The sequence below is a fragment of the Candoia aspera genome, chromosome 1 (assembly GCF_035149785.1).
Source record: "Candoia aspera isolate rCanAsp1 chromosome 1, rCanAsp1.hap2, whole genome shotgun sequence".
Classification (NCBI taxonomy): Eukaryota; Metazoa; Chordata; class Lepidosauria; order Squamata; family Boidae; genus Candoia; species Candoia aspera.
Genome location: NC_086153.1, coordinates 246,931,130 through 246,957,859, shown reverse-complemented (window position 1 = coordinate 246,957,859; position 26,730 = coordinate 246,931,130). Strand labels below are relative to the sequence as shown.

General features: G+C 37.5%; 1 protein-coding gene across 1 annotated transcript; it reads right to left on the bottom strand.

Moving 5' to 3' along the window:
- Window positions 1–25,852, bottom strand: COPB1 (COPI coat complex subunit beta 1). Its single transcript, XM_063289419.1, has 22 exons — window positions 25,702–25,852; window positions 21,600–21,749; window positions 20,365–20,594; window positions 18,684–18,853; window positions 17,521–17,635; window positions 16,974–17,066; window positions 15,575–15,712; window positions 14,637–14,756; window positions 13,486–13,593; window positions 13,212–13,358; window positions 11,708–11,853; window positions 10,381–10,477; window positions 8,407–8,567; window positions 5,509–5,629; window positions 4,701–4,928; window positions 4,365–4,544; window positions 3,695–3,839; window positions 3,453–3,572; window positions 3,043–3,188; window positions 1,774–1,863; window positions 1,178–1,333; window positions 1–322 (listed from the first exon to the last, which is right to left on the bottom strand). The coding sequence occupies exons 2-22, from the start codon at window positions 21,688–21,690 to the stop codon at window positions 263–265; spliced, it is 2,862 nt and encodes a 953-aa protein (XP_063145489.1). The 5' UTR covers window positions 21,691–21,749; window positions 25,702–25,852; the 3' UTR covers window positions 1–262.
- Window positions 25,853–26,730: the final 878 nt, after the last annotated feature.

Genomic DNA, 26,730 nt, shown 5'->3' with positions numbered 1-26,730 from the left:
TTACAGAGAATTCCATTTATTTTAGTTTGGAAAGAGTACATATAAGAGACTAGCCAAATTGACTCCTAAGGACATAGAGAAAAAATAGATTTGAAGTTTTATCAACGATGATCCTGGATGATAAGTAAAACCTACAAATTATTTGCTGGAATGCATTCAATACAAGCTTCTACAACCAAAAAACATAGAAGATACAAAATGTTCTGATCCAACAAGCAAAATTCCAAGCATTTAGCTGTAAATGATCAGAAGAACCTTAAATTTATAAATTAGTTTTCTTCTGAGAGAGATTGATCTTGTCACCAAGACTTAGAGCCATTCCCTGTAAAGAGAATAATCACAATTTAAGTAATATTTTCAATATGCAGTAATTCACATGTAAAGGAATTTTTTCCCCAAAGTCTGCATCTATATGACTCTTGAAAAGATTTCAAGGAAGTTGGGAGTGTTTTATAAGAGAATCCTGAAATAATTAAATCACAATTAACCTTTCAGTTCAGTACTGAACACATTTCTTCCTAGTTTCTCTTACCACTACTGCTAAGAAAAGCTTTGGGTTATATCTTTTTGTCATTTAACTTTTAGTTACAATCCCAGTTCATAGGTTCTAAAGATAACTGCAGAATCCTTCCTGAAGCTTGTCAAGTACAATGATGCATAAGTTTTATTTTGAGATTCTGAATTTGTGCACACGTTAATTGCCAAACCCAACTATAATTGGGAATGAAGGGAACCCAAGTCTTTCATGCATGTGTCAGAAAATCAACACATTTCTAATGATAGCTGGTTGCACTGAATTATAAATACTTTTTAAAAATTCTCAAATACACTCAGCAGCTTTTAAGGAGATACATTTATAGCAAGGTGTGAAGAACGGTCACAGAAGCCATCACATAAATGCAACAGCTCATGACACTTCAGAAAATTCCTGCTTCATTTTTGGACTGGGTCTATTTCGTCAGCACTTCTCCTAATGACAGATTTATGTGTTTATTCAACAAAGATTTACAGGGTATTCCCTGTAGTCTGAAGAGTTCATTCAGGATAATGTGCTACATAAGTCAATATACAGCAATCATATTATTCATTAGGTTAATGATAAACAGTAAATTAAAAGCAAACACTGATGTGAAAAGTTCACAAATTCAAGGCGACAGCTCCACAGAAATATAATCACCTGACTTTTTGCTCGAATTCTTATGTGTCCTGTGACTGGAGCATCAGGTCCAAGATGAATTGGCTTTTCAATGCTGACGTTTGCAAGTGCATCTTCTCCAAATATGGAGCGTGCATACAGGTTGGCAGCCATGAAGCCACAATAACCAGAAAGTGCCTAGAAAACAACATTTGATACAATGTTTGTAAAAGTATATTTTCCCCTTGAAGCTTAACAGCTGTGCAGGCCTGTGATTTAATGCTTGATCTTTTTCTCATTACATTACAGTTTAAACCATCCAAAAAGCAATAAACATACACATACCTTATCCAAGGACAGATTTACATGAACTGACAGTGAAGCCAAAATAAAGCCAATTTTAAACCCACTAAATCCTTAACATAATATTAGTAAACTCTTCAGTCAAAACGTTTAGCAAAAGCACTCCATTTGTCACTGGCATCCTTTGCCACCGACATATCCCATCCCATTCCCAGGATCTAAGGCCCAAGAAAAAAGTTTCAGCAGGTGCGTCCAGGGGGTGGGAAAAAGGATCAGGAAGACAGAAGTATCAAGCAAGCCCCATTCTAATCCCAGATCTGGATTAAAGATCTTACCTTTTCTGGGGTAAGGCATTTCATGTTAGTTGATTTTAATATATGTTGCAAGTATTCATTCAGATCCACTATATTGGTATTCACAGTAACCTTCAAAAATAAATACAAATTAACTTACCAAGCTATCTTTTAACTGATAAGAAATAGTTGAAAACATAGTTCTTAATCTCAGATTTCATAAAACATCACTTGGGTTTTTAAACGTTACCATCAACTGTATTCTACAAGAACCCTAGTTTTCAGTTCTTTCAACACAGCCTATATCACGTCAAGGACCTGAAGCCACCCAGAGTCTTCTGGAATGGACAGCTGTAATAAATTTAACAAAACGAACAAACAAACAAACTTTTTTCCAGTATTTTTGTGGGTGTTGGTTCCAATACCAAATTATTTAAATCAAAGATAAGCAGCCTGTGGCTCTCTGCTTATTTCAAAAATTCTGCAAGGAGTTCAGGTCTCTGACAAAAACTACCTGCCCTTCCTTGCCAGCCTGCTATATGAAGGGGGAGGGGCTAGAAAGAGACAGGTAGTGGTTCCACCTGCTACAGGCGCCAGTCACAGTTCCGATTGTATCTCATTATTTCAAAGGGGACATGGACAGGAAAGAAAGAATGCTTACTTAGCCTTGATATAAACCAGTACTTCTACCTTTTCCAAAAGTATGAGACCAAATATAGTGGGAGTACACAATATCACAAAAAGCAATTTCTAATATATTTGAAAAATTGTATATGACTTAAAAGACGGCAGACTATTTTAAACCAAAAATGCCCCAGCAAAACTCTGATTGCGATCTCTTTGAATAGTGCACCCTCTCCCACATTTTCCATTTTGTGCACACTTCTGGTGTAGAAGTATTCGTACAAACAACATCACTCACTCAGCTATAGAGTTCTTTTATATACAGCTTACAGTGTAAGTGCTCATTAGATCCCTGGTGTTGATCTAATTTATTATAGCATATAATTAGAGTTAGTGACTTATACTATGTTAACCAGGTATTCTTAATTTAAAGCTTAATAGTGATTTTTAGTTTTTTCCTGCAGTGATATAACACATTTAACAACTATAAATTACTAATGCTATGTTGAAAAAATGTTATCTCCATGACATTTCAGATCCCATGTTTACTTATTCATACCTTATTAACTGTACTTTACACTTTTATTCTTTTATATATCTTTTATCCTTCATGGTTTATATGGGTTCTTTTTTAAAAATGTTTAATAATAAAAAAGTGTAAACATTGAAACAATTTATAGAGCTCACTTTGTTTTCCCATTCAAATTCTGCCCACATCTGACGGAACTCGGCATCAGTACAAGTAGCAGGCTGGATGTAATCCATGATGTCAATGTGTATGTCACTGAGAACAACACAGTTTCTATCACTGGCTGCCCCAGAAACATCATATACTACAAATAAAGAAAAAAAAGTCAGCAGAAATGAACAACGTATGTCATGACAGCTTTAAAGCTGAATGAAACACATAATAATCATCTCTGAGAAGAGGCACCTTTCTGAAAATAGTATTCCCCAATTTTTTAAGTGCTGTTGATTAACTCCTACATTACAATATACTATATATAATTCATCCCTCCATTCACTCATTTTCTCTCCACAGGGACTTGAAGCATCAAACTTTCAATATCCATTATGTATAAAACAGAAACACTTACCAATATTGCCAAAAATAATTCCATTCTCAGTGGAAGCTACTTTCACATTTGCTTTTATATTGGCAAAATCATGTGGTGCAAGGGTCAGAGGAGATGGTTTTTCCACAAGCTTCAAGTCACCTATTTAAAATGGTTTGAAGGGAACACACAAAGACGATATTAATGAAAAACATGGAAAAATTATTTGGGAAAAAAGAAAAATAAGTAAGTGTACGCAAGGGTCAAAAGGGATGGTTAATTACCCAAGGTAGCCAATTCTAGCGTGCAATTCTGCAAAGTATCGCTCGTCTGGTTTACCACAAGCACATCCAACACAATATCATACTGGTTGACGTGGACATATGCTTCTGCATAGACTGGATCTGAAAAACCTGTCAACTGAGTCACCTGTTAAGGATAAGGAGACACTTGGTAGCAACTGACAGCCCTCTGTTAGAATAACCTCACTGAAGATAATGCAGCTGCCTTAGTATCCAGGCACAGCAATTGGGTGCTGCTGTCTTGTTGAAAAGCAGGTAAGAATTTTGGAAAATAATTGCAGATCATTTGTTTTACTACCAATAATATTTAATTCCATTTAGCTCAACGAGCCACTCTTAAACTCGCCAATATCCCAAAGCTATTAAAACGATTCATTCCAAAGTACAATTACTCTCTTTCTCACCAGCATGGTGACCCATGCATGGAAAGATTAAATCACCCAGTTAAATAAACTATATATTTACAGGTCTAGTAGCACTTCCTTGTTTTGCCTAGGAAGCCACACCATCAGTTTCCCTTCACATACAGCTAAGCCCGATTTGCAGTGTTTCCTCGAAGGCTTTCATTACATTTCACTATTAAAAATGAGATAAGGCACTTCCCTGGTTTTAGATTGAAGGACTGCCTGGGAAGAATCCAAGTTTACATTACCTTGTTGAGCTTGGATGCCAGTGGATCAGCCGCTTCTTTTCTTTGAGTGTTTCCCATAGCTGCTAAAAGACTGAGCTGAAACTGATCCTCCTTAGAACTCATTTCATTTTTAGCAGTAAGCTGCATAAAAGAAATAGGATCGTCTGGCTGAATGGTCACGTTCCTCTTCTCAGACTCTTTCTGGTGTATGAAAAAATAAGAAATGGTTAAGAGGAGTGTAAACAAAAAGGAAAAGGCTGAAGCCTACACACTTCTCTTAAGAACTGGTCCTTGGCACTGGCACTGAAGTGAGGCTTTCCAATGATCTTAAATACAGATGCAGGGGTGAGTTCTCACCTTCTGAGACAGCTTCTCCTCTTCCATCTTAGCAGACAACATATGAGAAAGGGATTGCCGACACTCCTTGTTGAAAATATCATTCATCAGAGGGGAACATTCTGAGAGCACTTTCAGGCACAGAGAAATCCGATCCACATCATCATCTGTGATTGGCTTCTTGGGGAGGGATGACTTGCCCAGATGGAGAATAGAGGCCATAAGCAGCATTGCCTCAGCTACAAAAGACTAAATTGGAAGAGAGAGAGATGATAATAATACAATTTGCATTTCTTTTAATTCGATGCATTCCATTATTCTGTTCTTCAAAATGGCATATAAGACCGAATTAAGACCCAAAAGAGTAGCAGCCACAAGACACAGGCTGCATCACGTTAATTATGTCCAGATAGCCCCAAAAGAAAAGTCATAATAGAGCCTTCCCTCTTCCTATAGACTGGAAAATGGCATGCAATTTCCAATCATCACAATTTAAAAAGTCATCCAGGATCTAAGTTGTGGTTTGTGGTAACACCTCTTTCTCTTTCTAAATTAATTACATAGATGAGACAGTTTTACAACCTATGGCCTCCCTTGATTTGTTTCAAATATGCTAAGGCACAGTTCACTGGGTTATATGAACCAGGCTGCTGCCTTTGGAACACCAAGCACACGCATTATCCTGACACCAAGCAGTTTGCTCAGTTGTACCTCCACGTGAATGAGCCTGCAAAGAACCATAAGTGAGATGGGCATACAGCTATTGCCTAAATGTTGAAATTTAATGATACAAAAGCCCTGATGAATATGTCAGAGAAGAATCACTTACATTTTGTTTCTTCTTTTCTTGAACCAGAGTCACATAACGTAAAGCAATCTTGGTCAGAGTTGTCGCAAGGGAAGCCGCAACAAAGAAATCCCCATCCAACAAGAACCCTCTCAGTGGAGGTCTGTAAAGAAAGGTAAACTTAACATTTAGAAAAAGAGCAGCTAGCAATCCCATGCATTCTATTTCAGTTTAGCTGTATGAAGGAATTCTTATACATTTAATCGTATTCTACTGGATTTTTAAAATTATGTATTGCAACTATACTAAAATTATTTTCACATTGCGACAAAACTTTCCCCAGACAGGATCAAGATGTAAGATGAATACAGGAACTTGAGTTTCAAATTCTTCTGGGAACTCTAACCTCTCTTATCCTGGATCTAAGGTTCTTTCATCAAAGTGTTAACTGCTGGAGAGTTCATTAGTTTATATACTAAAGGAAAATTTACTTAGGTACTTCAATAGCTCTAGATATCCACAGAAACTGGCTGATAAGAGCCAGTTTGGTCTATTGGTTAAGGTGCTGGGCTAGAAACCAGGAGGCTGAGAGTTCTAGTCCCACCTTAGCATGAAAGCCGGCTAGGTGACCTTGAGCCAGTCACTCTTTCTCAGCCCAACTCACCTCGCAGGGTTGTTGTTGTGGGGAAAATAGGAGGAAGAATGAGTATTAGGTATGTTCACCGCCTTGAGTTACTTATAAAAATAATAAAGGCAGGATAAAAATTAAATAAATAAATATAGTAATATAACTTTATTGATTAAAGTTGACCATATCAAAAAGTTGGACATCAGCCACAATAAAATATAGTATCATAAAACAGATAAAATGCAGTAAGATAAAATACACTAAGGTGAGATAAAATACGATAAAATACAGTAGAGTAAAAAAGAGATGAAAGGGTAAGATAAAACTGTAAAATATAACAAAATGAGTAACAAAATACAAAAACAATGTATGTTTAGATGAATTCATCACCTTTACATGCCACCCCAATATGTTCTATAAATTGTGTTCTCAATTGGACAGCCCTAACTATAAACTTAACAGTTCTATTGACCACATATGTATTTGTGCCCTGAAGGAAGTAACATAGTCATTTGTTACAGCCCCAATATGTGGTTCTGTCAAGTAGTGTCTCGAGGTACTGAGCCCTTGCTGGGGCATACAGTTGGCAGTTAAGTAAGACATGTGCAATGTCTTCTATTTCAGATGCTCCACAAACACATGTTCTCTCATGTGATGGTCAAAGGTCCATCACATGGAAAACCTAGAAGTGAGGACAGAATGGGGGTGGGGGAGTCATAAAAAAGTGGGGAAAGGGAGCCTATGCAACTGAGAGGTCCCCCTATGCAAGCTGCCTTATCTCGGTTTTCCATGACACCTTCACCAACTGCAGCCTCCTGTGTGTCACATGCTTGGTCTTTCTGGTGAGACACTTTTGATCTTCTATAGAGACTTTTTAGGGAGCAGAATGGAGTGGAGAAAATGAGGGATTCTGCCCACTTGAGTGCCTTTCTGCCACTGCTGCAGTTGATGTAACACAGTGTGGAGGAAGCTGAAAGCTGTAATACTTCTAACATGCAGAAAGGACTGTAATCGTGCATGTGTTTGCTTTTTCAAAAGAACCACCTGAAACAAACTACAAATGATATTAGGTTAATATTATATTTATTCCAGTTGTAAAATTTGATTACAATAGTATCCGTGAAGCTACCACGTATAAGAAACAATCTGGTTCTCCCATTATCAGAAGCTGGTCAAGACATTTCACCATAAACCACTTGATTGCGACAAGCACTGTAGGAAGGTTTCTTCAAGCTGCAAACAACTAGTTCCTTTACAAAAATATTGCACACATGCCTTATGCCGCTGTAAGAAAGATTCTCTTTGTGCATGATTCTGCCAACTTGCAGGTGCTGTATGCTCACTATGATTTTTAATCCATGGCCACTTGCTAAAAAAGTATCACCTTTCCAAGGAATTCTGTAGTAAGATTTTGTTTATAAAAATTGGAGTGAAATCTTATTAATTGTTCCACAGGAGGAATGCTTTTATCAAGAGAACTCACAGGAAAAAAAAAATTCCCATCCCTCCCTTGCTACTCTCCTTTTTCACTTCTCACCCTCTAACTACACTTTAAGGGTTGGGGAAGAGAGGGCTATAAAATAGATGAGTACAGTGAACTACACGGCGGAATAGAAAAGTCTGCTCCCAAGACAAAGAATTTCATGCTTTGCACAATACTTACTAAATAATCTGTTCTGTCCAAAAATGTATAAGAAAACTGTTGCAGTCTTTTCAAATAACTGCCATTATAATAATTATTACATTCTAAATTCCAGAGCAGAAATAAAAACTTCAAGTACAGTACACATATTATGAAGATAAAATAAGAAATCACATTAAGAGACTTGTGGGGGGGAAAAAAGGACACATTACAGGTAGTCCTCACTTAACAACCATTCATTGAGTGATGGTTCAGACTTATGACGATGCTGGAAAAAACCAACTTATGACCGGTCCTCACACTTACAACTGTTGCAGCATCCCAGTGGTCATGTGATCATGATTTGGGCACTTGGCAACTGGTTCACATTTATGACCGCCACAGTATCCTGTGGTCACGTGATTGCCATTTTTGACCTTCCCGGCCGGCTTCTGGCAAGCAAAATCAATGGGGAACTGTATGATTCGTTTAACAACCACATGGTTCGCTTAATGATTAAGGTGATTTACTTAACGACTGCAGCAAAAGCAGGTCATAAAATTTGCTTAATGATCACTTTGCTTAGCAACCAAAATTCTGGTTCCAATTCTGGTCGTTAAGTGAGGACTACCTGTTTATGTGTATGTTTATATAAATCATCCTAAAATGAAAACAGCAAAAACTTAATCACCTTTCTTCTTCCTTTTTGGTGGGTCTGGAGCTACTAAGGGCACTCTGTGTAGCATAAGTTCCCATTTCAGTTACCAGCTTTTGGACAGGACCCACAGTGATTTCCTCCTCAGGTTTCAGCTCACCAGCTTCTTTCTTGATTTCAGATTCTACTATTGGGATCTGAACGTGAAAAAGCAGCAGCAGTAGAGTTGTTAAAAAGGCAAGCTTGGTCTCTCTACTCTCATTCCTCCTCTTTTCAAGCTTAATAATCCTGAAGCTGTTTAATCTCAATTTACCAGAGTTTTTCTTGTGGTACCAAGCTGTATGAAGAACACTGCTTTATGCTTAGAGATGGGCTTGGTCCCAGTGGATGCTAGAGCTTGCTACTCTCTGTTTAACCTCTGGCAAAAGTTAATTTTTTCCTCGTGGGTTTGGCCCAACAGGCTCTTGGAGACCACTTTAAAGTTAACTTGGCTAAAAAAAGCTACTGGCAAGCTTCACTCTCTAGGACTCTCTTTGGGGAACCTCTGCCCACTAGCCTTTGAACATGTGAAAAGTGCACATTCCTGTGGGGATGGCTCAGTGAGCCCCTGACCCTTATGCTTCTTTACTGTTCTCTCCATAGGGAATCCCAGGTTTCTTATATCCATCCCATCCTTAAGAAATTCCCTGGTAGAGGGAGAACTTCGGCTGGTTGTTTCTTTCGTTTGAGTAGGATCCAGATACACCCTCCCAGGCTGCTCAATTCTGTGCTTTCATATGTACCAGCCATTTTTTTCTGTTTTGTTTATATTTGACTTCTGGCTGTAATAAAGATTATTTTCCAGCCCTAGGATAAATGCATTACAATCAAGGAATGGGAAAATAAGAGGATTTTATAGGTTTAGGAGATTTGATTACTAATAACAATCTTATTACTGCTGTACACACTATGTATTTTGCAGTGTTGTAAATTCCAACTTGGCTTCAAGTGAGCAAGTTCATGGAAGTCATGGGGATCAATGGCTATTAGTCTTAAGGGCAGTGAAGGCCATCTGCTGGGAGACTAGTGGGCTTCCTTGTGCAGTTGGCTCGCCACTGTGAGAACAGACTGCTGGACTAGATGGGCCTGGGGTCCAATCCAGCAGGGTATTGCTTCTGTTCTTATTAAAATGTATAAGATCTAACAATCACAGTCATGAATAATATTTGAAGAATTGTGTAGATTTACTTCATTTAAGGTAAAGGATATCTCTTCAATATTACATAAAACTCTTTTGTCAAAAGGTTTTGGGAGCAGAAAGACCATTTCCAGGGTGATGGCCGGGTGACTTTGGGCCAGTCACTCTCTCTCAGCCCAACTCACCTCACAGGGCTGTTGTTGTGGGGAAAATAGGAGGAGAAAGGAGTATTAGGTATGTTCCCCACCTTGAGTTATTTATACAAACAATAAAGGTGGGATTTAAAAAATCTTTTTAAAAAATTGGAATTTGATCTTGGATCTCATTACAATTTTCTGTAGCACAGAATTTCTTTTAAATCTACAAACCCAACATTATCTGAAATGCCTTGCAAATGTGCAGTCAGAAGTGTCATAATTGTTTTTGCCCTACCCTTCCCCAGTTCTGCTTCCAAGGATTCCCAATTAAAATGAGGGCAGAAAAGGACTGCTTCCACTGGGAGCTAAATGTTGGCAGATACAATCCATTATCTCAGATGCCTCCCAGTTAATCAATCCCTTTTGTAAGCAGGCCCATATTAATTAGATTTCTATCATAAGATTACCATTAGTTTCATCGCCCATTGAGATGATCAATGAAACTCTGTTCAGTTACTCTACCAGAACTTATTGATACTAGCATACTGCTTTTGATTTAAAGACTTCCTAAATGCATCCCCAAGAAATGAAGAACCAGTTTCAAGATTCTATACAATTTTTCAAAGACTATGTTTTTCCTCTGAAACGTATCAACTTGGAAAAATATTTCCAATTAACGAAAGTGTAGACACATACCTCTCCCAATGATCTACGGACCTCTGTCATTACACTCTGTATATCTTCCTTTGTGCTGCAGTATTCTCCAAGGATCCAAAGTGCTCCCCGATAAATTCTGTAAAGCAAAGCAGAACCAACTATTCAGCCAGGTTATTTATGATGATGGATTTGATTTTGCAAGGGATTATGTGGAAACGCCACTCATCCCAGATCAAAGAAAATAAATCATAACTTAGAGATGGTATATTTTCCTTCCAAGAAATGCACTCTTCTACTCCACTGATTACCAAGAGTGAGTGTCAATTATGTACAAAAAAGCAGATACACAGCACAACAAGCTCCCCTTCTCGATTACTCCCTGTCACCAGTGAAAAATTCTTTCCAGCAACAGGATTAGTTGTTTGAATAACACAGATGCAAGCCCGGGTCTAGGGAAGGAAAGAAAGCATTTGCAAAGGAAGGGCTGCCAGTACAGTGACAATGCGACAGGTAGGAGAGGAAATGATGGAGGAACAAACTGTCTGCAACTAACTGAAAAATTAATTGATGGCAAAGTCTATCTAAGACTTAAGTCTACCTACCTAAACAGTTCTGACAAATTCACTGAGAACTACATTTAGGAAGTCTTTAACTACTCTCACTGCCTGCATATACAACTGCACCCTTGCAGGACCTTTAATACAAATTGTAGCTTATTAACTTATTAGCTTCATATTCCTCCTGATACAGAATATATAAATAAATATTATTTGAGAAACAGGATTACTGGATTTCACTAATATAAGTTTAGATTTTTTAAAAAATGCCCTTTTGGACACTGCCTTTTAAAAATTGTATGGACCAAAAATGGGCCAGGTTACATAAAAGAATGAATATTAAACATCTCTGAATTGCAATTTGTACATATTTTACTTAGAAGCCATCACTTGTGCATCAGATTTAAGAAAATAATATTTAATGAATTTTCAATCGCTTCATATTCTAACCTTATTTTAATGCAATTCTATGATAAATTCAAAAACGACGTAACATAGGCTGCAATCCTGGGAATACAGCCAACTAAACACAATGAGATATTTCTCAGTAGGCATTAGAGAACTGCAATGCAGTTCTTTTAAAGATGAGATTTAGATCTGGCAAGTTTTATGCAACACATCAAAATGGAATTTTAAATGCATTCAGAGACAAATAAGTCTCCAACAGGAAAATAAATTCCTACTGTAAGAAATTTATCCAAAGTCATTTGTATCTAGATTACTTCAGACAGCATTACAAACACAAAGTCTTAAAAGTAATACACACCGAAATTCAAGCAGTGAACTTTCGAGGCATATCTTAAACTTACTTGACAGACTTAATAGCATGGAAAACTTCCAACATTTTCTCTACAATTAGTAGCCTGAGATTATCAAAACGCTGAATGGCTTCACGGACAAACTCCAATACATCTGCAGCTGCTGCTTCATTGTAATCACTTAAGAACTCCATCAACTAGAAGAAGAGTAAGTATACATTAGAGCATCACAACATTTCGAAGAAACCACTGCACAACTGGTTAATACAAGATACGGTAAGATGGTACCTGACTGTGTATGCCAGCACACACACACACACACACCCCAAAATTAAACTAAACACTACTGAAATCTCATGCAGTTTGGTAAATTTTGGAGATTTCAGGTGAATCAATCATACCTTTGCCTGGACTATTGTGGGAAATCATGGAATGACACAAAAGGTTAACTGCTTAATTTCTGGCTAATACTTGATAAGAATGGGAATAATTGCCCTTTTAAAAGCATTTATGTTCAACTGTTTTTGAGGTGATAATTTGTATTGACAAAAGGCATTTAGGTGCAACTTATTAGCCCCATAGTATATTCCACTAATAAATTAGAGATATCTTTAAAATGTAGGACAGGGGTGTAGAATATGGAGCCCCTGGATGGCCTTCAGCCAAACAAAAGATGGGCATCCCTGATGTAAATGATAATCGCTCTGGTACAGTTCACTTTTTATTCAATATAGCATATGCAAAATAGATTTGGATGGAATGTAGGTCATGACTCAGTAAAGTTAAATTATGGACACGTAAATGAAAGTCACATATCTCTGTAGTCAGAAAACTCTTCATGACACAATTCTATAAAAAGAAATATATATAATTACCTAATGGCTGGGTTCACACAGCTTGCTATACCCAAGCACATAAACCACATTATGGCTGAATGGGACATCCTGCCTCACCAACATGCTGAACTACAAACTATTCAATCCCATTTTAGTCTACTCTAGGCTGTAGCTGAACCCAGTCAAACTGACTGTTAACAGCATTGTAAGACTGAATAAGTTCTTTAAAATCCAGCTCAGAAAATGAACACAGAATTATCCTAACTATGTTGAAAGTAACTGAGAAAGGAGTAAGAGGTTAAGACTGGGTTGGAAGTAACTCTGGACCCAAAACCTGGCTTGCTTACTTTGGGATCAGCTCCTTCACTGCATCAGTCTAAAGTTAAACAGTCATTGTTCTCCACTGTTTTCAATGAAAAGGAAAGGTATGTGAAAAAAGATCTACAAATTAAACCAACCAATTAAATCAATCCTGAGGCTGGATGCAGCAAATCACCAGGCACTTGGTAGTGACTGATCATAACTTCTCAAATAAATAAAGAAAAACTATCTAGGCTAGAAGTATCTCAAAGATAAAACAGTTATTAAGGAGCACTATATAGGAAATCTGAATTAGGGATGAATAACGTTTTTGTCTAAAGTACAGTAAGCTGAAAACAACATCAAGTTAACAGTAACAAGCATTGCAGAGCAATGAAAACAAAAGTTGAATTACATACCACAGGGATGACGTTTGCAGCCATGTCTGGGAACCGAACACTACAAGAATGTAAAGTCCGAACAAGCAATTGTCTGTATTTATCAGTGTCTTCATGCTCAGTCACGTTATTAGTTTTAATTACTTCTTTCTTCAAAACAATCACCAACTGGTGACAAAACAATAATTACTGTTAATTATGAATTAATTAATTCTGTACAATATTAATTTTACAACATTAAAATAAGATTATATACATTTCCAAGTAAACAGGCATAAAGTAACATATATTTTACCTCTTCTACATTTCTGGAAGATACGAGATCAAGAGCCAACTGTAATGTTTTTTTGCGAACTTCCAAATCAGGAGTACTCAAAACTCTTAATATGTCCATAACCAAATCCTGAAATAAAACACATTTCATTTATAGGCATTTATTAATCAACCTGAGAAAATGCAGTTAAATTTGTACACAATTATAAGAATTTCCAAACAGCATCAAAAGGTATCACTAATAAAGACATGGATATCCCACCTAGTGGCATATAACAGACATTAGAGCAAACTGTTGTTGTTATGGAAAAGTAGACTCTGAGAGAGTAATTTTAAATCAGGAAAGTATGTTGAAAGATTGTAAAATTCATCTTGGCCTGTTTAATAATCAAGTTGCTTCTATTTCAGCAACTTTTCTCTTTGTTTTCGCATGAGCAGACTGGCATTTGGAAGCCCTAAAGAGTGAAAAGTAAGTTGCCTTGAGTGGTGTCTGCAGTGAGCCACCACGGCACAAAAATGACAAATGCACAGTGACATCATGACACAAACCTCTCCCTCACCTACTTCACTGCAAATACGTTAAGTCATGATAACCCAAAGTCATGATGTGCATTTTGTCACTTGCCCTCCTTTGAAGATGTCCACGGTGGTATGGAATTTTGAGAAGAAAAAACAATAGGCTATACGAGCAAAGAATATAATCTATTACACTTTGACCCCTAGAGAGCTAAAAGTGCACCCCTTTGAATCAGGAAAACAACTTAAACCATTTAGAATTATCATATTATACATGATGCAAAGATCTAGCATCTTCCTCCCTGCGACATTAAAAACTGCATCACTAGATGAGCGGGGTAAGCACAGAATCAGCTGTAGAAGCTCTTCATCATCAAAGCCTAACTTTGAAAACCAATCATGAGTGCTATTTCCAATTCTAGCTTTTTTTATTCAAAGCCAAAAACAAAAGACCACTTGAGACTCCCCTATATTGAGTATCCAATCAAGGTAGTTTTGATGTTATAGGCATTGTATTATAGCAATTGTAGGTACAGCTGTACAATAAAAAAAATTAACTCCACCCTCCCTTCAAAATTTCTTTACAATGTACTGTTAACATTTTATTTAACTGCTTTAAATTTGGGGAAACAAGTGTAGTACTACAATTGTACCTACTTGTAGTACTCTTTCATGGGCAGGGTGATCCTTGAGTTCAATCAAGCGATCCAGAACAATCAGCTTCACATTGTTGTCACTTTCTTTAATAATCAGGTCAATATAGCACTGAGCTGCTGCCTTAAGTTACAAGATAGAATTAAGGTATTTAAAACATTATCCTTTTATGATACAGAGAAAAAAATTAAAAGTTAAAAAAATCAATAAAGTGAAATTGTTTAAGCCAATAATACAACTTGCAAAAGTGAAAAAATCAGGAAGCCTATATAACATTTGTGAACACTTAAACCTACTTTCATATGAAGGGTAGTTACCTGAAAGGTCTGAAATTAAATGTAAAATATCACTTCCCCTTAAGTAAGTCTTACATCAGTGGGCCAAAAAAGAAAAACCTTTAATGTCTGACCATCTCTTGTGACATGTTTCCCTTTACTGCTGACTGAATACAAACTGAAGACAAGTTGCAGATTCAAACACAAATTGCACTGCATCCACATCTGGTTACGTGCATTATTCCATCGAGCATCAGTTTTGGTGGATATACAGGACCATGGACCTCAAACTTTTTGATCAACAATTAACAGGTCTGCACACTTACCAAAACAACTCCAACTGAGAAAGGACTAAATGAACCACACGGCTTGAAAATCAACAGCTGATACTCTAAATTTGTTGAGTTCTCCTTAGTATTTGTGATTTTTTTTCTGAAAAGATGACCTTAATGGCTTGATTTTGGTTCAGGGAGAATTCCTCACACAACTTTTCAGTTTTAATGCACAAGCCCAACAGATTCACAAGGCAACCAGATTTCCCATTCTCTTGGCCCATAACACTTTTCAAACCTGACTTGGCAAGCATCATTAATCTGCATAAAGATTGCCTAGTCCCTGACTATATGGTATTCTCAAACTTTATTAAGTCACAATGCACTGCAGTACCTTGATTGCAGTTGGGGCACTGGAAAGTGTAACTAATGTTCCTGCTGCTTCATATTTTACTGCAGGGCTTGATGACTGCAGTAGGTTGTAGATACAGCGAATAAATCGAGCTCTTTCTGACGGATTCGCATGACAAACCTAAATTTGGAAGTGAGACACAGAAGTGTTATTTACATACCAGGTAAGGATTTTTTCTAAAAAAAATCAGTTGCTTAGTTTCTTTATAACTACATCAGAATCACAGCCTTGTGTGGCGCAGGGTGGTAGGCGGCAGTATTGCAATTGAAACTCTCCCCATGACCCAAGTTCGATCCCAGCAGAAGCTGGATTCTCGGGTAGCCAGCTCAGGTTGACTCAGCCTTCCATCCTTCCGAGGTTGGTAAAATGAGTACCCAACTTACTGGGGAAGGTGACCGGGGAAGGCAATGGCAAACCACCCCACTATAGTCCGCAAAGAAAACGTTGCAAAAGCGGCATCCCCCCAAAGGGTCAGACATGACTCAGTGCTTGCACATGGGACCTGTGAATTAGTGGAAGGCCATCATCAATGGTCAAAGTACACTGCAGTAAAAAAATACATACAATGACAAATCTTGCAAACTGCACTTTACTTCATGGCTTCCTATCCTTTTTGCAACCCAACTCCCCAACCGTCAATCAGAAGAACCAAAAGAACCTCAAGCACAGTGTGTGGGCACAATAAAATATACATAGGATGAGACAGCCATCAGCAGTTACAGACGGTACAAAAAGAAGTGTCTTCTGCTGTGTGGATCTAACTCTCTTTCCATCAAAAAGTGTATAATCTGGCCCAAGAAAGCTTCTGTCACAATTCCTTCTCCCTTTTCAAGCTTCTCAAGTTACTAACTGAGCTCATGACTGACTCTTATTTCAACAGCCTATCTTGTTCAGAGGTAATTGCTTTCATTGTTAAGGATTAATTTTTTATAAGAATTTTATTTTATCTCAAAGTATAGTTAAAAATACAAAAACAGAGAGTACAGTAAAGATAGAAGAGAGAATTAAAAGAAAAAGAAAACTATAAAAGTGAAAATAGATAGACAATAGAAACAGAAGGTGGCTTCCGACTACTTCCAATACAGATATAAGTACAATTAAAAAGGATATTCTCTTACCATTAATTAATCCATATTAACATTATTTCTATCAAAACAAACCATCTAATCATCAAAACTCACAACCAAAACTTCATTTTTTTCTGACACAAGAATGTAATCCAAAAGAGCTTGCCATAAAGAGACAAATCTAGAAACAGCATTATCTTTTATTAAAGCTGTTGACTTTGCCATTTGAGCCAAGTCCATTAATTTAATAATCCATTTTTCCGCTCTAGGTATTTGTGGATCTTGTTAAATAATAATTTCTTGATTGACTGCACCTTATAGATTAGCTCCACGATAACCAGTTGGAGAATATCACCAAATGTCTGGACTTGGTCAATGCAGGTACTCAAGTAATCTAAAGCTCGGTCCTTTAGAAATAAAAAAACAAATATGAGTTTTGCTGTACTCATTTGAAATTTAGCTCCACAATATACATTATTCATATTTATATTCAACATTTCATCTATGAGGGACTTTATAATTACTTTGTTTATTGTATTATTATTTATATAGTGCCTTCCACATCCAAGAAAACTAAAACAGTGATGGAGACTTAATTTGGGGGAAGGGAGATGGGTGGAGAATTAGCAAACATGCATCAGACACATAAACAGAGCTGGAATTTTCTGGAGTTTCTTTTCAGGTTTTGGAGAGATTAGAGTTCAGGGGTTCAGATAGCTGCAGATGATGGACCTGCACAGTGAAACTCAGGCAAGGATGTCTTGGCATATACTACTGAAGAAATAAAGTTGAAGTGTCAGCACCAAATTAAATGAAAATGAAAATCAGAATTAGGAAGATTAGGAAAACCAGAATTTTTACCTGATCAGCATGAATTAGCATCATGAAGGCATTTCTTTTGCAACTTGCATCTTTCTCATTCACCAGAAAATCATGGATCAGCTCAGGGGCATCAGGTATAAGATGCTCAAAGTTTCTTTTGAAAAAATACAGATAATACTTACAAACAGAAAGTTTGATAATGCAAGATACAGAAACTGCACCTTTGAGGGGAAGGAATTAAAGAACATTTTTTCATGCAAGATCTGTACCTGCATTTCAACAAGACTTCTCAAACTAGCTTAGCTGTATTTCCATAAAAGAAAAGATTCACTAATAGTGTGAATTTGCAAAGCTGCAATTATATCCAGGTTATAACTGAAGCAGCCATGTAACAAACAACTAAAGATTAATAGGAGCCAAAGGTTTCTGATTGTCTGCCTTCCAGTTATTTTTCTTATGCACTGTTTAACAAGCCACTAGTGAGTGTGTTTATAAGCCCTTTCTAAGACAATCTGACTGCCAGCTGGCAAGGAAAAGCATTTCACAAAGGTATTCTCTGGGTTATGGCCTAAGCTTACTTAGCATGCTATAAACACTTGTTAACAACATATTAATTTTTTCTAATTCATTTTTCTCAAACTTACACTACTTCATTTGCATCAACAATAAAATAAACATGTTTTTCAAAATGGTTCAATATTTCAAATCTGAGACAAAGGCTCAGTATCAGTTTCCAGGCCAGTAGGCATACATTTCTGATACATAATCACCTATAATGTATGACTTATCCAGTTGTGTAGAGTAATACAAACACATATATAAAGAAACCATTATAAATTAAAAAACAGATAACATCAAACACATTACTTAAAAGAACAACTATTATAAATCCTTAAATGTTAGTAAATTTTCATCATGGATCTGAATTTCAACAGAAATGGTAAGCTTTTATTTATATTCTTGAAATTGATACTATTGGCGGGTGAAGTCTAATTACAGGGCCATTATCTGTTTTGATTCTGGTCTAAAGAGATTAAACCCCAGGGTTCTGCAGATCTTTAGTCATTTGGGTATACACACACACATATATGTATAACATTAGCAAGCAAATGTTACAGATATTATAAAGATGAATTACAGATATGATAAAGACCATTTTTCACATGCAGACTTTGCAAAATTAGTCAACTGACAGACTTTACCTGTAAATAGTATAAATGGCAAGGACTGCGTTTCTGCGTACATAACTATGACGATGTTCCAGGCATGCCCGGATGGCTGGCATCAATGGCTCTAACAGTTCTGGTTCTTTAAGTTTGCAAAGAAAACGTAGAGTGGAGCCTCTGATAAATTCATTTGGATGTTGAAGATCCTGAGACAACAAATTAACAAAAAAACGTTACAAGGTTTATATCTAATGGTGTCAGCTGTCAGATTACTTCTCTCCTATACAGACCTTTTGAACCTGCTTAGTTGAGGGACCTACTTATTACTTAGTAGGTCCCTAGTTGAGGGACCTACTTATGCAGAAAGGGGGAGAAGAAGAGAGCAAGGCAGGCAACTCTTTGGGTTCCTTCTTACAAAAGAGAGAACAAAGGAAATCAACCTTTGGCTGATCAAATTATCTACCAAATTCATACAGTTGGAACATGATCATATAGAAATCTGATCCTTATTATATATACAACAGGGCTGAAATCTTGAGCACAGTTCCAAAATGTTTGCCACAGGATCACCATAGCTTTCAGTATATAAGGCTTGCATGGTATGGCTCAAACTCTGAATTTGCAAGATACCTATGCCCAATCAGATTAAAGACAAATCTCTAGAACTGTACTCGCCTAAGTATTTAAGTTAAGACAAGTAAGTGGCCAGTATCAGCTACAGATCAAGCATTCTTCTGAATTCAAGAGACATGGGACATTAAACTTATGCAATAATGGTAAAAATATAATCATACACCTAGAATCTGTAGATGAGTATTTATCCAGAGATGCATAATTAAATCATACTTGAATAAAAACAAGATTAATTCAACTGAGCACATTACAGCTTCTTCAAAGAGATCTAAGCAACTATTATAACTCTCACTCAGAATACTCAAAACAGCCATTTTCATATTCTTACTTTGGATGCATTTATCTCTACAGATATGTATTAAACCTGCATCCTTCCTTCAAGAATTACTCTACCAAAGACTTTTTGAGTTATTACCTTTACATCTAAGCCAGCAAACTATCGTTACTATGACCTGAACACACTTAAACGAATGTCAAAACACAATTTGAGATCTTAGTTTATTCTAAACCAGATAACAATGGTTTCCTTGTTCAATATTAATAGGAAGCAATACTTAATTAATCTACAAAGTCATCCAGCAGAGTTCCCTGCTGAGGAGAAAAGAAAGAGCAGGCTCAGCTTCATCAGCTGATATATGTACATTTGAGTTGAGCCTTGTGGATCTACACATGCCACTATTCACATTATTTTGCTTTATAAATTTTTACACGCATTACTGCATAAAGCAATATGTTATATATTTACCTAGAACATTTATTTCTTAATTCACAGTGTTTCAGTAAAAAAGAAACATCTATTTTAGAGCTAACTAAACAACTGGCATAAACTGACACCTGGCTGTTTTTAGCAAGATGACATCGTAAATGCATTTTGAAACACAGATCATAAGTCCTGCATTGTAATGGCACACAATTCTATGATTCAAAATGTTTAAACTTATAGGGCAACTGGTCTTATGCCCAGTAAACATCCTTACAGTTGCTCACTGGAAAAGAGAAAATGAGTACTATAAACTAATCTGTAACAAGAATATTTGATTTTTCACTTATTCGTATTAGACATAAATCCAATTAAAAGATTAACCTTTCTGTAGGCATCACAAACAAGGATCATTTCTTGCAGCAATCTACCATCTGGGGTAGTCTTGGGAACAATCTCCCAAAATACTAAAAGCAGTTTCTTTATGGTGTGGTCTTGAAGTGGCAGCACAAACCGAATAATAGTCATCAGAAGTCCTGGTAACTTTTCACCATTTAAGATCATTATTATCACTTTTTTCAAGGCCTCTGTCTTTAATTTCACATCTCCTTTTTCTGTTAAATGAAAAAGTTTAAATTAAGCACAATGTATGTTAGCATAAACTTTTTGTACTACAAACCACTGCTTTGTTTGATTATTTTTACACAGCTTTTTTTGGATATAAGTTTCTCATCAAAAGCCCTTATACTCTGATGAAGGTATAATTCAGGTTTTTTCAAACTTGGCAACCTTAAGGTATGTGGACTTCAGTGCTCAGAATTTCCCAGCCAGCATGCTTAAAGTTGCCAAGTTTGAAAAACATTGGTGTGGTTTTATGTACTACAACAACAACAAAAAGTATACAGGCCAATGAAGCAAAAATGGAAGCACTGCTGAGTAATTGCTATTAAGTTCATACATTCCTCATGCCAGTCACTGAAGGAAATTCTATTTAAAATACAAACACAGCAATCATAGAACAAAGAGTGTGATAAGTGTCCAAGTGTCCATGATAAACTTCTGCAAAGGACAAGAGCTGCACATGGCAGAACAGTGACACTTAAGGGTGTGAAAAATGTTTTACTTCAAATTGTTTTGAGTGTGAAACTTCATGAAAAATCCAGTTTCAGATGCAAAGCTCCTACTTTGAATGCAAAATGGATTGCCTTTGAGCCGTTTTCAGCATGCCTAGAGCTCTGAACAGCTGTTTCTAGCTCAAGACATTTCCAAAATGTCAAAACAACCTGTTTCATAATTTATTTTTATATAAACTTAACTTCTGAGGGATGCTGAGTAACCTGTCTTTAGCTCTCTCATTCTTATTATTAAAGCACCTGGTGTGTTTTTTTAAAAGAACTTTTCCTTTCATTGCTCTGTAGTTCGTTAAGCACTTCAGCCATCACTACATATTTTAGACTGCTTATCTTCAGTATCTTTGCAACTTCGTAATATTTTAAAAAATGTATATTGTGATCACTTTTACTTTCTGTATAACACTTTGACTGCAAAATGTGGTATTTAAAATTCTGAAATAAATATACCCAAAGCTATAAAACAGCAGCCTAGGAAATATTACATACCTAAATCGTTCTTTAAGCTTATTTCAGAGGGTGGTTCTGAGTCCATTGGCACTATAATTAATGTATAGCACACGTTCTCTGCAGCCGTCATTGTGGTTTCCTGTCAAAGGCTTTCCCGATGTAAGTACTTCCAAAGAGGTCTCAGAAATTCTAGAAAATAAATTAACAGAACTAATTATTCACCATGAGTCTACATGCAATTCAGAAGAAGATAACAAAAAAAAACCCTCCAATAAAAGTTTGACGCCTATGGTTTACCAAAGCACACAAGACAGAACTACTTAACTGTTTAACAATTTTTGTTATGTTTTTCATAAACAGGAGAACATTAGGAAAAAATACAATAGGAATAATTAATCTCAAGGATATTCTACATTTTAAATAGTCACTATCCCTTCTCTGATTAAAACCACACACAATATAAAAATAAAGTTGACCATGTTTCACCAAAACAACCAGGCATGACCTCAGGTTACATACCTAAGTAGATAAAGATAAATTGTTTCCATGTTTTCCAAACCCTTATTTCAAACCTAGAATCACACACATAAGACTGCACAAAACCACTTCCATAGCTCCCTGCCTGCAGTATTTAAGCAGTAGTTCTTAAGCTGTTTGACCCAATTACCCCTTTTCCTGGTCTCAAATAATGTCATTACCCCCACAAAGAAATCCAAGAATCTTGTTTTTTACAGGCATCTTGGCAGCAGCTGTCCCAAACTGGATCCTTGACTCACAAACAAGCAATTACAAATGGGTCCATTACTCCCAGATTATGCCCAAATTGCCCCTAGTTTAAGAACTACTGCTCTATGTCCTCTCAACAGTTTAGCGAAACCACTTCAATGCCTCCCAAAATTATCCTATGAGTATGCAAACATAAATGCAACTTCCATCAGGATTTCTGCCAAACTTACAGTGGCAAGACAACATGGGAAGCTCTCTGAAATGGCTCCTCCTTCAAAAAATACAATGCTTGGAGCCACAGCTTCAGAGAAGCACTTCACAAATGGCTCCTCTTAATGGTTTTACACAGTACCACAAAGACATGTCTCATCTACAGTGGGTTCAAATACACATGGAAATAATGCATGCACCAAATCTTTGTTGGTTTATCAGGTGACCAGTCTTAAGCATAAAATTCTAAAAATCGTTAAATCCAGAAACAACATACCTATACAGTATAAATAAAACCATAATGGAAGTTTAGGCATACTAAATGTAATCATTATTTTGATGCCTTTCAACTAAGACAATTAAGAGATATAATAAATAATATTTAATAGATACAAATTGAAGTTAATACTGGATTCCCTATTGGTTGGATGATGCCATTTCTCCTGATATTAAAAAATTAATATGTAGTTATCTCAAATCCACACTTAAAACTTATTTGGAAAATGTGGAGACAAATTTTGCCTTATCTATTTCTAATCTTCTATCATGCTCTTTTAAAGTATGATGCTAAATTTGTTTTATAAACAGGATTTTGTAGAATCAGAGACTTAATTATTAATGTAAAACCTGTTATTGTAAAAGGATTAGTCACAAATTCTAACTTGCTTTCAGACCAGTCAAGCTTAACCATTCCTTTCTAAATATCTGGGATTCAATCACTAAAAATATTGACACTGAAGAACAGTATGTATCTACTTTGAAGCTTGTCAGCATTATGTAACATTCTTACATCAAGTTTGACAGTTTTGAAAATCTTTAAAAAACCACTGGCGGCTGACTTGAGATTTTAAATCAGTCAATCTTGCTGAAGTTAATACAGCAAAAAGCTTTGAAAAATCCTATAATAAAGGATAAATTTATTCAAATATGGTCATATTTATTAGCTATATTAACAATGTTTCCTAATAGATAATCTTTGTACAAATATAACTGGATAGAAAAAATATAAATGTTTAAACTTACTGTATTTCTCTGTAAGACCCCATATATATTCACATTTTTACTTTCTTTCCTCTCATTTTTTTTTCTGGTCCTGTAGTTTTATTTCTTCAGTAAATGATTTAATAAACAAATGTAGGTAGGTAGGTAGGTAGGTAGGAAGGAAGGAAGGAAGGAAAAGAGAAGAGAAGAGAAGAGAAGAGAAGAGAAGAGAAGAGAAGAGAAGAGAAAGCTCTCCAAGTGGAGAGATGCAGTATGGGAATACCAGATATCATTATTGGGACCAGTACTATTAATCAAGGATAAACAGCTGAATGGATGAAAGTTCAGATAGGGAGGATTTCCAAAAAGAATTCTACAAATTATTGTGAATGTTCAAGAAAAAAAAAATTATATGTAAACACATCTAAAATAGTTTACAATCTTCTGTAAAACGTGATGCCCCCTAAATTTTGGAAAGTAAACCAAAATCTTGTTATTGATTAAAACTTCCAGAGTGGTAGGTTTAAAGGAAATAATGTATATCAATTGGCTTACAAATAATCTTTTCTGGAGAAGCCATGCTGACAGATAGATAGATAAATGTTTCACACGTGCATAGAGTTGAGAGAAAGAGAGTTTAAATATATAACAAATGAATGATATGCTGGGTTGTTCTGAATGGCTCAATAAAAATCTGACTCCTGTAAATTAGAATTCCATGAAACATGCAAGAAAGAGTTGATGCTGAGGATTACTGGCAGAGTTTCATAATAAAGTGGCCAATATAATTCTGTAACGTGGCTGCAACTTGGTTTTGACCAGCCCATCTCAAAATGGCATAATACAAACCCCTTGACTTAAGTACTTGCATCCAACATCAAGACTCAAATATGAAAAGCTGGGTTTGTGCCATGACACACATTTTGCCATTTTTCATCATCGTGGTTTGTACCAGACACTTATGAGTATGACCCTTCTTTATATAGCCTAAGCTTTTGTATATAAACAGTAGTCTTTTTCAAATCAAGCTCTATTCTCAAAGACTAAATGGCCATATCCACATAGCTTCCTTTGTCAGCAATGTGGGGAGTCATTTGCTATTGCCTTCTTCCAGGGTGGTTTTTTTCCCCAACATCCCAATATAGCCTAGAGCTCTGAGCTTTCCTGAAGATTTCCCACCCAAGTACTAACCAAATCTGAGCCTGCCTAAATTTGGAGATCAGCCAAAGCAGGCTGGATGCTGCTGGCTAGCTGGAAAAGGCAGAACCGCTATTACGACCTTAAGAGACAGTTAAAGTAAAAAACATATGACTGGTTAGAGTAGTTTGGAAGATTTCCTTTTAGTAATTTAGCAAATACTCTCATTGGTGGTGTTCAAGGGCAGGCTTGTCAGATATCAACCTGGGATGCTCTAATTTGAACTCCTATAGTGAACAGTTTGATGTAGTGGTTAAGGCACCAAGCTAGAAACCGGGAGACTGTGAGTTCTAGTCCTGCCTTAGGCAAGAAGCCAGTGGGTGACTTTGGGCCAGTCACTCTCTCTCAGCCCTAGGAAGGAGGCAAGGGCAAGCTACTTCTGAAAAACCTCGCCAAGAAAACTACAGGGACTAGTCCAGGCAGTTGCCAGGAGTCAAGACTGACTCAAAGGCACAGGAAAAAGAATTGTGAGCAGAGGGTTGGACTGGATGGCTCAAACGGTTCTTTCATGTGCTATGTTTGATGGATTCTCCTTGGCCTAGGTGCTCAGAGATCAACGGCATCCTTGCTTTTGGAACCCCAAACGAGTCCCTCAAAAGCAGAGAGGCTGCACCCCAGCAGGACATTCATCTCGCTCTGCCTTCCTTCATTCCGAGGAAAATCCCTGCACGCGCCGTTCTGTATGCCTAACAGAGTAAAACCCCGACGCCCTGCAATGGAAGGACCACAAAGCCCTCCCCGCCCCGACAGGGCCGGCGAGTTGGTCGCTCCTAGGCCCCGCGGAAAGACCTGAAATGTGGCGTCTTCGGGAAGGGAAAGCCGGGTGCAGCCCCGGGAGGAGGAGGAGGGGGTCGCGGCGAGAGGGACCCTCTCCTTTACCACTTCCGCGACTCAAAGCCCTGCGGCCGCAAAGCCCGCCGCCTCGGCCCGTTGCCTGCCTTCCTTCACATATTCCGTGTTACCCAGGCGCTTCCTGGGCCCGCCTGCCCTCCCAGCCTTTTGCAAAACGGGCGGCCGCCGCAGCTACCTCAGCCGAAGGATCCCGCGGCAGAATCGGACGTGGTTGCTGAACCCGCGCGGCAGCGGCGGCCGCCTCCTCCTCGATCAGCCGCTCCTGCTGCTGGCACTGCAGCCTGCTCCAGCTGACGTGGAAGCCCTCGGCACACAGGCCACCTCGCTGCTACGGCGGCCCTATCAGGACATGCCTCCTCCGTTAGCAGAAACGCGCGCTAGCTGAGGAGAAGTCCGTCCTCTTCTGGCGAGCTTCAAGCACTGTGCGGTGGCGCTGCGAGAGGCTCCGGCGGAACCACGGAGGAAAGCTGAAGAAAGTGAGCGTAGGCACACGTCGTACATGTCTGTGGGAACATACTCGGGTAGTTCTGAGGATACTTTTTCAAAATCTCAAATTTGCCCACAGGAACCGCCAACTAGTCTTGTAACCAACGTAAGGCAGAGTTACATTCCCTAGTCTAGTTACTTCTGCATTTCACTGGAATCTGTTTAGCTCACGATTTTAACTGTTTACATTCCTGCTTAGATGGACCATTAATATAAACCTGGCTTATCAAAGAACCAGATTTTCTTTAACGTGACAGCTGCTAACATAAAAATGTTTTTTCCTATAACAAATCTTGTGCAATATAACAGCCCCCTTTTTACTTTTTTTTAATGCCCCCTAGAACAAAATTTATGCATAATACCTTGTTACTAGGTATGGAGAGCCAGTCTGGTGTAGTGGTGAAGGCATCAGGCTAGAACCTGGGAGACTGGGAGTCCTAGTCCCACCTTAGGCCTGAAGCCAGCTGGGTGACCTTGGGCCAGTCCCTCTCTCTCAGCCCTGGGAAGGAGGCAATGGCAAACCACTTTTGAAATCTTGCGAAGAAAACTGCAGGGACTAGTCCAGGCAGTTGTCAGGAATCAAAACTAAAGGTGTGGACGTGGGTGTGAGGAGTTCATTGGAAAGACTACAGTATAAATTGTCTGGAGTCCTAAAATGAACTCAGCTGTCTTACCTATTGTCATGTCCCCCGTTGCGATGTATACATACATCACAATG

Coding starts and splice junctions, on each gene's coding strand:
- COPB1 (XM_063289419.1), bottom strand. CDS start 21,690: ATGACGGCTGCAGAGAACGTGTGCTATACATTAATTATAGTGCCAATG. Junction 17,636..18,683: donor GCCATTTATACTATTTACAG/GTAAAGTCTGTC, acceptor TTTTTTCAAAAG/AAACTTTGAGCATCTTATAC. Junction 4,545..4,700: donor AGGAGAAGCTGTCTCAGAAG/GTGAGAACTCAC, acceptor TTCATACACCAG/AAAGAGTCTGAGAAGAGGAA.